At 36.5% G+C, this 12,952-nt stretch overlaps 1 protein-coding gene across 15 annotated transcripts; it reads right to left on the bottom strand.

Moving 5' to 3' along the window:
* Positions 1–1,344: 1,344 nt before the first annotated feature.
* On the bottom strand, positions 1,345–12,646 carry LOC112742455 (two-component response regulator-like PRR37). Of its 15 annotated transcripts, none has more exons than XM_072216713.1 (12): positions 12,136–12,579; positions 11,856–12,031; positions 11,033–11,647; positions 10,200–10,294; positions 9,704–9,818; positions 7,944–8,105; positions 7,676–7,809; positions 7,163–7,324; positions 5,187–5,367; positions 4,251–4,614; positions 3,352–4,168; positions 1,345–1,703 (listed from the first exon to the last, which is right to left on the bottom strand). In XM_072216713.1, the coding sequence occupies exons 5-12, from the start codon at positions 9,708–9,710 to the stop codon at positions 1,596–1,598; spliced, it is 1,935 nt and encodes a 644-aa protein (XP_072072814.1). In that variant the 5' UTR covers positions 9,711–9,818; positions 10,200–10,294; positions 11,033–11,647; positions 11,856–12,031; positions 12,136–12,579; the 3' UTR covers positions 1,345–1,595. The 15 variants fall into 15 exon arrangements, with proteins under 15 accessions (XP_072072814.1, XP_072072818.1, XP_072072816.1 ...); XM_072216717.1 differs by lacking the exon at positions 10,200–10,294 and having other exon boundaries at positions 11,033–11,493; positions 11,584–11,647; XM_072216715.1 differs by having other exon boundaries at positions 11,033–11,493.
* Between the last annotated feature and the right edge of the window lie 306 nt (positions 12,647–12,952).

The raw sequence follows: 12,952 nt of genomic DNA, 5'->3' as shown, positions 1-12,952 counted from the left end.
TAAGATGATGCCTCGGGTCGGTCGTTCCATCATATAGATCCATGTTTCTCTTCAACAAACGGATCTCCACCTCCCATAGGGCTTTCTTCCCGATTTGCTCGATTACTCCATCTTCAGAGGTCAACTTCCAATCTTAAGAGCTTTTCCTCCAGCTCTTTTCGTCGTCGTACCTCCCTTCGTAGTTCTCGTTCTGCTTTCCATTGTCGTTCAGCTTCTAGTTCAAGTTGCTATAGTCATCCACGGTGACCATGGACTAATCCTAGTATCTCCGTTGGATGTGGAGGTTCTTCATCTTCTGGTGGATGGACCTTTGATTGGATCCGCCTTGGTTGAGGATTTTCCGAAGTTCCTTCTCTATGGGGAATGTGCGCTCTTTCTCGAGGCGGAGGTATTGTGAATGTGAGGTCATCATGGTGGGGCTCCGATTTCGATTCAGATCCTATGTGACTGTCTTCATATTGGTCGTCCGCCATTATCAAGGGTTGAATTCCAAGTCGCAGGCTACGGCACCAATGTTCCGAGAATTGTCTGAAATGATGATTCGAGCCTAAACGTGAGGTTCAGACTCTGTATAAGGCAGTGTCCGACTTGTTCTTGCGTTGAAGTGCTGCCATCCGAGTTCCTTGTGAGGAGGTGAGGGTGATACCTACAAGAAACTCCAATGCTTAAGTTAGCAAGAGTTTTAGCTAGATTTTTAGTAGATTAGAATAGGTGTATACCTAAGAAGTGTCAGTATATTTATATAGAGTCGATAACCACCTTTTGGAATAGTTCCACCTTTATTGGTAGATGACCATTCCCTTTATCTTAGAAGTTTGTTAAAACCTATCTTATAATGGAAATAGAAATGGTAAAAGAAATTCAAAAAAACATATACTTATTTAGGTAAGTAAAACGAACTCCTCATATCATATTCGACTTCTCAAAGAGGTCGGATAAATGGTGAAGACCATCTTATTTGGCTAAGCCTTTTTGTCTTTATTGGACCTAACTTTAACTTTAGGTTAAGCTATATATATATACTTTGATAATTATAGTGCCTTAATAAATATATTGCTAAAATTAATTAATATAATATTTTTTACTCTTCAACAATATTTTTAAATTTAAAAAAATTAATATAAAAAATTTATCATTTTAATTTTAATAACACAATCACCATCACTATAAACACCATAGACTTCACTAACTTATACACGTGTATGCATCCAAATCTTCGCAGTTGAAAGCTGCTTTAACAGGTTTATTTTATCCAAGATGGGACTTATTAGCCGACATCAAGCATCAACACACCCAACACCTGCAAATGCAAACACTGCATAAATCTAATCATGCAGCACAATATCAATGAGAACGCATTAGATTATACGGTCGCTGAATGTGAATTTTTCCAAGCATAATAACAATGTTTCTCCACAACATAAATTGATTCAGGTTTCAAATGAACAAGTTGGCATAAATTAAACAGTCCGTTGTACATTGAACACAACAAATACACCCAAGAAACCGAACAATTCCCCAAATTTCTACATGACGGCTCTTTGACCTTTCTCTACCATATCCCCATCACACAGCGTACTGGCAAATTCCGTGTGTCACTTTTCTGTTGCATCACTTGCAGTTTCACTAGACGACTGCCGTATGAATTGGCCACGGAATCGCGGTCGCTGTTCAGCTAATTTCTTTCTGCTTTGATATCGAACCTGAAATTCAAACACTACTAAGTTAGCTTTCTAGAAGCAACCGGGAGCCACGAGAGACTTTCATAACATAAAAACTTCACTCCGATACCAAGCCCATCAACAATCATTTATTGGTTCACAAGAGACACTTTCATAACACAAAAATTCACTGATACCAAGCCAATCAACAATCATTTATTAGTCATCAACTAATGGAAGAGTGAAACCAAATCTAAAAACCCAGAAAGTAATCACCAGAAGTGAGAAATCAAATTGCACTTTCATACTTCAACTACGGGAATGCATGATTTTTATGCATATGCCCCCTCTTAAAAGTACACGAATTGGTAAAATAAGAAATCGAGAGTTTAAACACACTTGGATAATAAACTTGAATTATGCATGATAGCAGAGGCAAATTGCTCATTTCTAAAGACATTTTTAGTTGTGTTTGACTTCATATAATATTACAAAACAATGACCATCACATTCCCAGTCTAACCTCCTGATCACCAACCAAATATCTAATGGCTTAATCACACTTGGATGATGAACTTGCGTTGTGTATGCGACCCACTTTAGTTTCCCCCTTAACCTACTTGTGCATGAGAGTCAAATCCCTAATTTTTTCAGATATTTTTTATTTTGTGATTGACTTCATTAATAATATTACAGAACAAGAAGCATCACATTCGTAGTCTAACAAGCTAATCACTAATCAAACATCTAATTACAGTTTCTTATGACTTCATCGCCATCTGTGAGTCTGTTACATTCAGTGTCATATACAAACTAGTAGAAGCAGCAATAGGAATCCTGTTAAGGGAGTGTGAATCGTGAAATTTTTATACATCGCATTTTTATTCCAATAAATCGGTTGACTAAGATTCTTTATTTGATTTCAGAATTCAGAATCATGTAGTGTTTAATTGTATTTTTGGTCCTATCCTCTTTTTCCTTTGTCTTATTTAGTAGTCCTCACCATGTGTTTTGCATACAACTGCGATTCAACTAAACTCTTAAGTTAATACTGGCTATAACTATAAGGTGTTTGGTCTGCCGGTAAAATTTCATGTATGAGCGCCAACAATGCTCATACAAGAAATTTAACCGTTACTTTTACCCTCTAAATAAACACACCCTTACTGAAATCAGGAGCAGATTAAAGAAAATAAAAATAGGAAGTAAAATAGGGAGAGAAGTTGATTTTAAAAAGTGTAATAATCCAACGTAACCCTTTTATCTAAGCAACCGATGTGCATATTATTGCAAAAACACCTGGAAGAAGCATTCAATACAGAATCTACAGAAGTTCTAACCTATCCATACTCTCCATTTAAGTAGGTTACTCAACAACCACCCTATAATTAAGAGATGCAGCAAAAAACCAACAAAAATTTTATGAACTCCGGAGAATCTGAAATTTAGCACAGCTAGCTTAGGCTTGCACTATAAGGCATAAACATGAAATTTTTATTCTTTCCTCCATCAACCGTTTAGATTAAACACACAAGTTCAGGGAAATAACTTAGCAAAGAAGTTAAACTTCAATAGAGCAGGGTGAGTAATGAAAATAGAGATGCATGGAAGAGTGGTGAAAAATAAAATTAAGGCAACAAAGCAAAAGATCAATATGATTATCAGGAATAACTCCTCAATGGTCAATTACCTTTTTATGAAAGGATCTCTCATTTCTCTGATTCTTTTTCTGACGAAACTTAGTTAAGGCTGCTTGCCTATGAGAACTCTTCTTTTGATCTACCTTGTTGGCACTTCCACTCCCACTAGCATCACCACTTCCACTATTCCCAGCAAGTGGATTGTTGCTTTCTATGTTTGTCCCTCCAGCAATAACTGCTGTGCTGCTTCCATTTTGTCCATTGCTCCCATTGTTGCTGCCTGAAGCACTTCTGTTGAGACTAAAATTTCCAATATTACCTTCAACTAGCACTTCAACTGCGTTTGAAGAACCACAATGTGGAGCAGCAGCAGCAGCTAATTTCTTTGATGATTCAGCATCATGATCAGGATGAAGCTGGTGCTTCATGTTGTTAGCAATGATGTTCTGGGTTTCATGATGGTGATGGAAGTCCTTAGTTGTCAAATCCTTGTGAGTGTCTACCCTAGGTGGTACCAGCATTGTTGCTGTTGGATCTTCAGTATTATGTAAAACAACTGTTTGGGAGGTACACTTAAGGTTGCTCTTTACAGGCTGGAAAGCAGATGATTGGTACAAACATTTTGTTGTTGATGCCACTGCTGGCTCACTTATGACTGCAGATTTTGTAAAAGCATTATTAGTAGTAGAACCCATATCATTGTTATTGCTAGCACCATTTGAATTTTGATTAGGAGGATTGCCACTAGAATGTGACTGAATGTCACGAGATGAATCCCTCTTTGTAACTTCTAGGCTATTATCATGTGGAGAATTGCTTCCAGCGTATCTAGTGGGCGACTTCTTAGTGTTAGAGGCTGCATTATACCTGAAGCAAAAAAACTCATAAAAACTGTACACTCCTTCATCTTAAGAACATAAATACATAACAAATACCAATCATCATATACCTTGAGAAGGCAGAAAGGTCAGAATGTCTTAAAACATTCCGTTCATCCTGAATTGTAATGCCAGCATCTTTAACTCCTCTAAGCCTCTTTAAACTAAGCTCAAGAGATGGTAAGTCCTTAGCATCAATAGTGCATTTATTTTCAATGTCTAAGGACCTGGGTCTTCTATCTTTGGCTTCAAATTCTGCTGTATGCATCTGAGATCCAGAAGTGCTAGTGATGGCATCAGACAGTGAAGGACCTTTGCAGCTACGGTTGTTAGATTGATTCCCACAATTATCCTGCTGTCCTCTATTCCTTTGATCATTGAATTTTGAGGGCCCTACATCAATTGTATTGCTATGTTTTGAACCCGCAGCTTTGACTGGATACACAAAGAAAGATACTTGTAAATACATGGATATGCATCAAATTACATAACCGCATATACGAATTAGCAAGCATCACATTAAGATAATGGAATCAGCAGTGTGATGCGCAAAAGGAACGGGGAACATAACAGCATAAACTTTTTATTTGAAAGAGAGATGAACCCTCAAAGCATCAACAGTGACACGGCATCCAAAGCATTTTTCGAACAAAAGAAATTGAACAGATAGGAGCAATTTTGCAATCATCCAAGCACAGTCGGGCATTCACTACGTAGGACTAACTAATCATATGAAAGCAGTTCTAATACTATGAAAAGCTTCAATAAACACAGCATATCACTATCACACGTAAACAATGTGTGTATGTGTGCAATTTTGCAATCATCCAAGCACAGTCGAGGTATTCACTGCATAGGACTAACTAATCATATGAAAGCAGTTCTCCGCTTTCTAATACTATGAAAAGCTTCAATAAACACAACATATCACTATGACAAGCATCACACGCAAACGGTTTGATGGAGGAACTAGTGACTGCAGTAACAAGATAAAACTTCTGTCTTACTAAGACGTTCATTTTGTTCTTGACCCTCCTTTGTAGATGGAGGAACCATCTTTATTCCACATATTTCAGCATTGGAGTGGACAACCTGAGCACATGTGCTATCAGGGCACTCGGCTATTTGATCCCACCGGGAAACTGGTTTGGGACTATCAACTTCTACAGCTTGTTTGGTCCAGGAGCTCTGCAAAAGGAGAAAAAGATGACATTGGCTAGTAACATTTGGTTACCAAATAAGTAGAATACAATCTCTATACGCATCCAAACTTCTTTTGCAAATACACAATTCAGAATTTCATATGACTACGATTAGTTGATTTTGAATTTCATAAATTTAAATGGAAGCTTGCGGGGTCTTTGCTCCTAAACTATCAGTATTATACAAAATATGTGGTGCATTGATAATAATGACATGAGAAGGAGGCTCCTATTTCTCCAAATATTAGAAATAACTGCATTACATGCTAGTCTGAGGGCAGAAAAATGTTTATATTTTGATTCTAGGTAGGAAAGGCAGAAGCTAGAAAATAGATATTCGAAGTAATAGGACAATATATTTGATATGAACTGTTGTAATATGATGTAGAAAACAGCAAGCCCTGTTTTGATTGGTATTGAAATTCTACTTCTGAAAAAAGGTAAAAAAGGGAAAAAAAGAGACATCATTAAATACAAGTCAATATGGAAACCATTCCTCAGAGATCATTTATGATTTTTCTAACATATGATGAGGGACAATATAGTAACCCACCCCCCACAGAAAAGGGCAACAGCTTTGTTATTACTCGACTACAAAAGGAGGAGAAAGAGTTTTGGTAGCAACAAATGCTCCAAGGGAAAATACACATTTACAAGAGAAATTGTATCTGCTTATGTGTAAAGACAACCCAGATATTCACCAGTTTAAACAAGTGGGCAATAGATAAAAACTTAATACATTAATGAAGGCCATAAAGTTTCAATCTAAGCGAGGCCAAAATGAAATTCAACTTGGAAAAATTAAAAGAAATGGTTTCGAAGAAGGCTCAACAATTCAATGCCACATCCCCTCCAGTTGCAACTGCAATGATGCTAGAATAACCACGACCGATTTCAAATTGCAGCCATGACAACTGCAATAGCAAATGTTGGCAATATTTCACTACAGCCACTTAGATAGTGCCACAATAGTACCCACTAATTACTCATAAGTCATAACAGCAAATCAATTTCGATCTTGTCCCTGGCAACAATGATATCATAATATGTTGATATTAATATTATTCATCTTTGAAAAGTTTACTTTGAGACATGATATTCAGACTGGGGAACTAATGTGATGTCTACGCAGCATTCAACAGTCCAGGGAAGCAATCAACATGTTACAGGAGATATCAGTGGCAACATTTTCATCTTAAAGGACATATCTTGTTAAAAACCATCGAATAACTAATAGGGTGATTCACTTATCTTGCATGGACTAAAATAAAACTTTTAATCTTTGTATTTCATTTTTTAAGGAACTCAGCAGAGTGGACACAAAGGATGGTATTCTTTTAAGACGAAAGAGAAGACACACATCCGTTAAGTGATTCAGCACACAGCAAATTGATACTCGACTCGACGGAAGTAACTAACAAAGAGACTAAAATAGACAACATTCAAACTTTTTTGGACTAAAACCAAAAAGTAAGAATTTTATAAGGATCAAAAACTTATTTAAGCCATTTCAGCAATTATTTCCTCTGATTCTTATTATCCCCATGCAATTACTTATAGATATTTTCAGCAATATCATGCTAAGCAATATTACAATTAAAAGTGGATACTGGGATGGGAAATTATAGGTATATAATTTGAATGTGTTTCATACAACACCATAGACGAAGTCAATTATACATTTTCAATTACAAGTGAATCGAAATGGAATTGCAAACAGAAGAGCAAACATGCACGCATGAGAATGGTTCCAACAAAAGATCAAGGGGGGAAAGTTGTACCTGAGTGCCACTGCCATTGTCACTTCCATCCCCATTATTCAGGCCTATACTTCCATTATCATCTTCATCGTTGCTTCCAGAATTATTATCAGATTTCTCAAGACTCTTTGATTTTACTGACTTCTGGGTTTGTGTGCCACTTTCACTGCCACTGCCACTGGACTGAGGGAAGAAAACGAAGAAATAGCGTCAATCAACAAAAACAACAGCAAAGCCTTGTCCCACTAGGTGGGTCAGCTTAAAAAATAGAGTCAATCAACAAAGTATTTTAAAGTTGAATCCCAAATCCCATATCAAACAAACTATATTAAGCATATGGGAACATGTCGTTACATTCAGCAAAATCCTCTCTGCTTTTGAGAAGGAAATAAAAGTAGTTCAATATACAGCTAAATTATCGTGTCATCACTGGACTTTATGGACTAGAAAAGGGTAACAGCAATGCATCACAGTATATTGGTCAGAAAAGAAACAGAAAACATAACATAGAAAGAGGAAACTGAGTCAACTTACACTATGGCATCTCCTCCAAACATGCTGCCAAAGGTTTTTAAGCTCATTCTTCCTTACGGGTTTGACTAGGAAGTCAACAGCACCCTTTGACAAACACTTGAAGACTAAACCCATAGAGTCACGAGATGACATCACTGCACAGAAATCCCATTAAAGGCGGTAGAAAAGAGTATTTCTTATGGAGAATGTAATGAGGAAGGTAAATGCTTTAAACTAAACATGTAGATAACTCGTAATTACAACAAAACGGGAACTTCGGAAAACTTACTAATTACTGGAATGTTTTTCCGTGTCTTGTGGCTCATAATCTTGCATAAGAGACCAATGCCGGATAAGCCAGGCATTGCTACTTCAGTTAAAACAAGGTCAACATGATTGGTTAAATTCTCCAAAATCTTCCAAGCTTGCAACCCATTTGCGGCTTCAATAACTGAAAAATTAAACACGGGAGATTTTCCATAAAACAATACACTTGCTTCTATGAAAATATATTGTTTTTATTATGTAAAATTACACTCTAGAACAAATACTATCAAATAACACTTATGTGATTACTTTGATGCCATGAACAATGTATTTGCTCATAGAGTTAAAATATAAGATGTTAAAAACACAACTTTCCGGCTGCAAACAATCACCAACTACTTCCTCTGTTATTTCTAGTTTACAATTATAGCCCATCCCAATTTAAAATATTACAGACCGCCTTGGATCAGAGAAAACATTCAAAACATGAACTATGTTTCTACATGATCATACAATCACAAGGCAAGCCACCTTTGCCACACCTCACTCCTATTAACCAAACCAGTAAAAGTGAGCCAATTAACAAAGAAACAAATTAGAAACTTCAGTAGACAGTGGTCAATAGTAACTTTTCAAACTGATGTGGTGTCGCACATTCTGTGAGCATGTCAGAGGCAGCAGCATCAGATCAAACTTTGCCATGGCAGTTGTCAGGTGTGCGTGTTGCAGCTTTTCATGGCCCATATAGAACTAATGCTATCACTATTTTTTTATATTTTTTCCTTTTAATGAATAATAAACAGGGTTGAGGATAACTTAGCCCTGTAATTTGAACTGAAAGTGAAGCATAGGGTTTCCTTCTTGATGTCAAGTCCATCTCTTCCACTCTCTCCACTCTTCTTGCTCTGTCTACTGCCACTAATTTTCTTTTCCAGCAGCCCACATCCCTTCTAATCCATCTCACTCCAATGTTATTCTAATGATGTCTCTTCCTTTTTGGTATTAGATCCTTTCTATAAATTCTGACCATTAATAAAAGAACATGTCCAACTGCATAAAATGTAAAATTTTTACCAATATTTTCAATAGCAGGCATATTCCTGCCATTTGGTTGACAAGTTGTTCCCTCACTACCTAATATGCAAAGGCATACATTACTTTCAAACTTGACAAACTAAAACCAAGCTGTAGTAAAATTGAACTATGCAGTCAATTTTATTCTTGGACATGACAAGTATATAGGTCATTTAGAGAGACTTGTTATCAACCCTTTAGCTTGCATGATGCCTTTGCATGGTCACTTTATATACAATTTCTTACACTGCAACTAGCATCTCTATCTTTACTAATTGAATTATAAATTTATAACAGATGTAAAAGAAGGGACAATTATCAAATAATCTTATCAGCAATGCCATGAAATCATTGAAACATAACTGCTAATTGTTGAGATATAACCACCAGTTGAGGGTTTTATATGTCAACAAATAATAATAATAATAATAATAATAATAATAATAATAATAATAATAATAACTGAAAGAAGGGGCGGGAGTAATCTTTCCACACTTTTGGGACTTGATTTTCCCTAACATGAGAACAGAACTGACATCCCACATGCTGAATACCACTGGCCTCCTCATCCCACACTAGTCATGATGGAAACTCTGAATATTGCAAGCATTCATTTTCATTATATACAAGCTGGCCAATACAGATTTTGCCTCAGATATTTATTTAAACTTTGTTTCATGTAGTTAACTTTCCTTGGAAGTTACAAACCTTTCATGCTTCAAAGGATATACTTCTTCTCTGGGTACTATCTCGTTCCCTACACCATACTTGATTCCTTAACCAAATTCAGTCTGAGCACTATCTTCTGGTTCAGCAAATCAACCTTGCTTTGCAGTAGGAGTTAAAAACAAATTTAACAAGAATACTACAAGAAAATTAACTTAATATTTCCCTTTTCTTCTTTGATTAAATGGTTTCTAGGGAGTACACAAAAGGGCAAGTTGATTGTTAAAATTCTTTATTTAAACCCATCAAGCCACTAATGGTTGACTGTCGACAACAATCATGGCACATGATGACATATCTCAAAATAAACTATTCTTAATAATTTCCTTTCTCAAGGAGCTACTCCCAAAGATTAATAACAGATTATTGGAGGATCAGGCAAGTTAAATTTTTTTATTATCTGGGTGAGAAGAAAAATAAAGAAGCCAAAAAATAAATAAATAAATAAAAATTAAAGAAAAAAGAGAAGAGAAGAGACCAAGGGTGGGGTGGGATGGGAGGATCAAACATAATGAATTGGGGCAGCCAGTGTATGCCATTTTCATGATGAAACTGTTTAGTAGAACTCCCATACTGAAAGGCAATTATAACTACATTTGATAAATAACATAAACCATTATAAAGATTTCAGCTATATTCAAAAGAACGGGAAAAGTATTAGAAATCTGATTTGATGACAAATTCAATAACATTCAGTGAATCTAACCTATTATTACTTACTGAAATGACTATAAAGGATAAGAAAAATAACAGATCCACACCCGCACATCCTAACACTTTGTTTCCCTAATAAACTTAATCTTCTGAGTCAATTATGAAATTGCAAAATAGCTGAGCACATGTAAGATATTTAATCAGCTCAAACTACAGCAAAGCAATAGTCAGCACAATTAACCAGATGCCCCCTCTCTCTTTCTCTTTTTCTTTCTTTTTTCTCTGTAGAACAAAAGAAAAGTTGCAGACCGAAGCCGAAAGAATTCCACAAGCAAGCATCCCCAGACTCCAGTAAAACTAATTACCAGGTAACATCCAAGTGCAATATTAAGTTTGAATAGGTTTGTGTAACATGCAGATATTATCAAGTGAGACATTTGGCATATTATATGTACAGTCACTATATACCACATAGAGAAGGGAAACAAAATTTACACCCCTCCTTTCTGCATGCATTACAACGTATGGAAAATCAACGGAATAAAGGAAAATTAAGTTTGACAAGCATACAGTACTTCTCAACAGAAGCAGCAGGAAAAGTATCCAAGCTTAACCCAAAAAAGTAAGGCATTCAATAAGATCATGATGACAACCAACCTTCATAGCTACAATTGCGTAGCAATGCAGTAACAACATGGCGCGTCGAGTCATCATACTCCACAAGCAAGACCTTAAGAGATCTTATATGTAAAAACCTCTCCCAACAAATCACTGCCCCTTGAGGCTGTTGCTGTGGCACATGCTGCAGGACGGAAGAGGATTCCACGGTCCCTCCCTGTCCTCCAACCTTAACATCTTCACCAACTCCATTACATTTTGCTCCATCATTCTCGTGTAAACCTTGTCCTTCACTGGCAACCCCATCCGGAAACGTCCTCTTCCCATCACGTAAGCGCTGGCTCAGTTCTTTCAGCTCTTCCTCATCGCCATCAACACTCATCTGGACTTCCCTTGTCATCCAAAAGGCCCTAATTTGCAACGATTATGACTCGTCCTCATCCAAAAGTGCAGCAAACGAGCGTATAGTTCTCACAAACACCCAGCCAACCCAAACACAACTGTAAACCACTAGATTAATTAATGAAAGTAAAAAATAAAAATAAAAAACTACAATAACATATATTTGGCAAGATTTTATATTCACACACAGCCTGGACAAATATCCATAGCGCCCCGAAACAAAAACCTTTTAAGCTCTTCTCAGTTCTCACCCTGCAACAGCAGAGCATCATATCAGACACAATAACACCAACCTTAAGCCTAGCATCATGTAAACTGCTACTACATGCATATCCCTGCCCTTCCTTATATAATTCTCTTCAATAAATAATGATTTACACAAAACTAAATGAGTTTTTTCCAATCCGGAAAGTATCTTCCAAACCCTAACTAAGCTAAAGAAGAACACTGAAGTCTTAACTGAGAGAAGTTCCGAGATTTGACTCGGGTTTACTTAAAAAATTGAATCCAAGACGGTTAAGCACGCCAAAAGTAACGTCAGAGATGTAACCGTAAACACCAGAGAGATCTTTCCTTAAACATGAACATCCGAAACCAGACACGATGCATCCTATTCCTGAAGATAAATCTCATACACTGCCAAAGAAGATAAATCAGCTAATTATTTTGCATCCACAGATAATTTTTTTTAATTCCTAATCAAAATAATCCAACAAAATAAAACGAAAAAGCAAGATTACCAGCTGGGAAGCTTCACTAATCGCCATTACGAAGCTCGATCCAGAAGGAAATCATTATTTACAGAAAACATTAGTACTATTATTATTAATCAACTGATCAATTACATAATAATAATAATAATAATAATAATAATAATAATAATAATAATAACGATTATGGTTAAAACCAGAACTTTCAATTGAATTGAGATAAACTAACTTTTTAAAAAGAAAGAAAAGGGGCAAAAAGATCTTTCGGGTTTAAACTTTAAAAGTGGTGAGTGAAAGAAGCTTGACCCAATCTGAAGAAAACCACGGTGGTATTAGGGAAGAGGGGATAACGCCGACGTTAGTTTGTTTGGGAGAAGGGGGAAAAAGAAAAAAGAAAAAAAAAAGAAATAAACACGAAGATATCGGAATGGGTTGCTGACGTGGAAGAAAGGAAGGTGTGGAATGTTCGAGAAGCGGCACGTGGTTAGAGATATTTCCACGTAGGTATAGGAAATTGGGGGTTGGGAATGCTGACGTGGACGAAATCAAAAGCAGGGTGCTGGAGGGTGGATATCGAAGCGGAGAGGATCTTGGAGATTTGCGAGTGACACGTTTCGAAATCTCCGATTCCTAATGTTGCTAGCAGCGTAGCTCACGGAGTTCACGGCGTTCACCGAGTTTAGGTCACCTCTATGAAATGACAATAATGTCCTTTGGAATCAAGTTGATTGGTTGAAGGCCCGAATCTTACTAACAGATTTGTGTTAACGGCATTCGACATACATATCATGCCATTACACTTTACGGTGATAAATATTGGCTTCTAAATATTTTGTTTAGATAAAAT

Source organism: Arachis hypogaea, chromosome 2, assembly GCF_003086295.3.
Source record: "Arachis hypogaea cultivar Tifrunner chromosome 2, arahy.Tifrunner.gnm2.J5K5, whole genome shotgun sequence".
NCBI lineage: Eukaryota > Viridiplantae > Streptophyta > Magnoliopsida > Fabales > Fabaceae > Arachis > Arachis hypogaea.
Note: the sequence above shows the minus strand (reverse complement) of the source record. Positions and strands in the feature narration are given on the sequence as shown.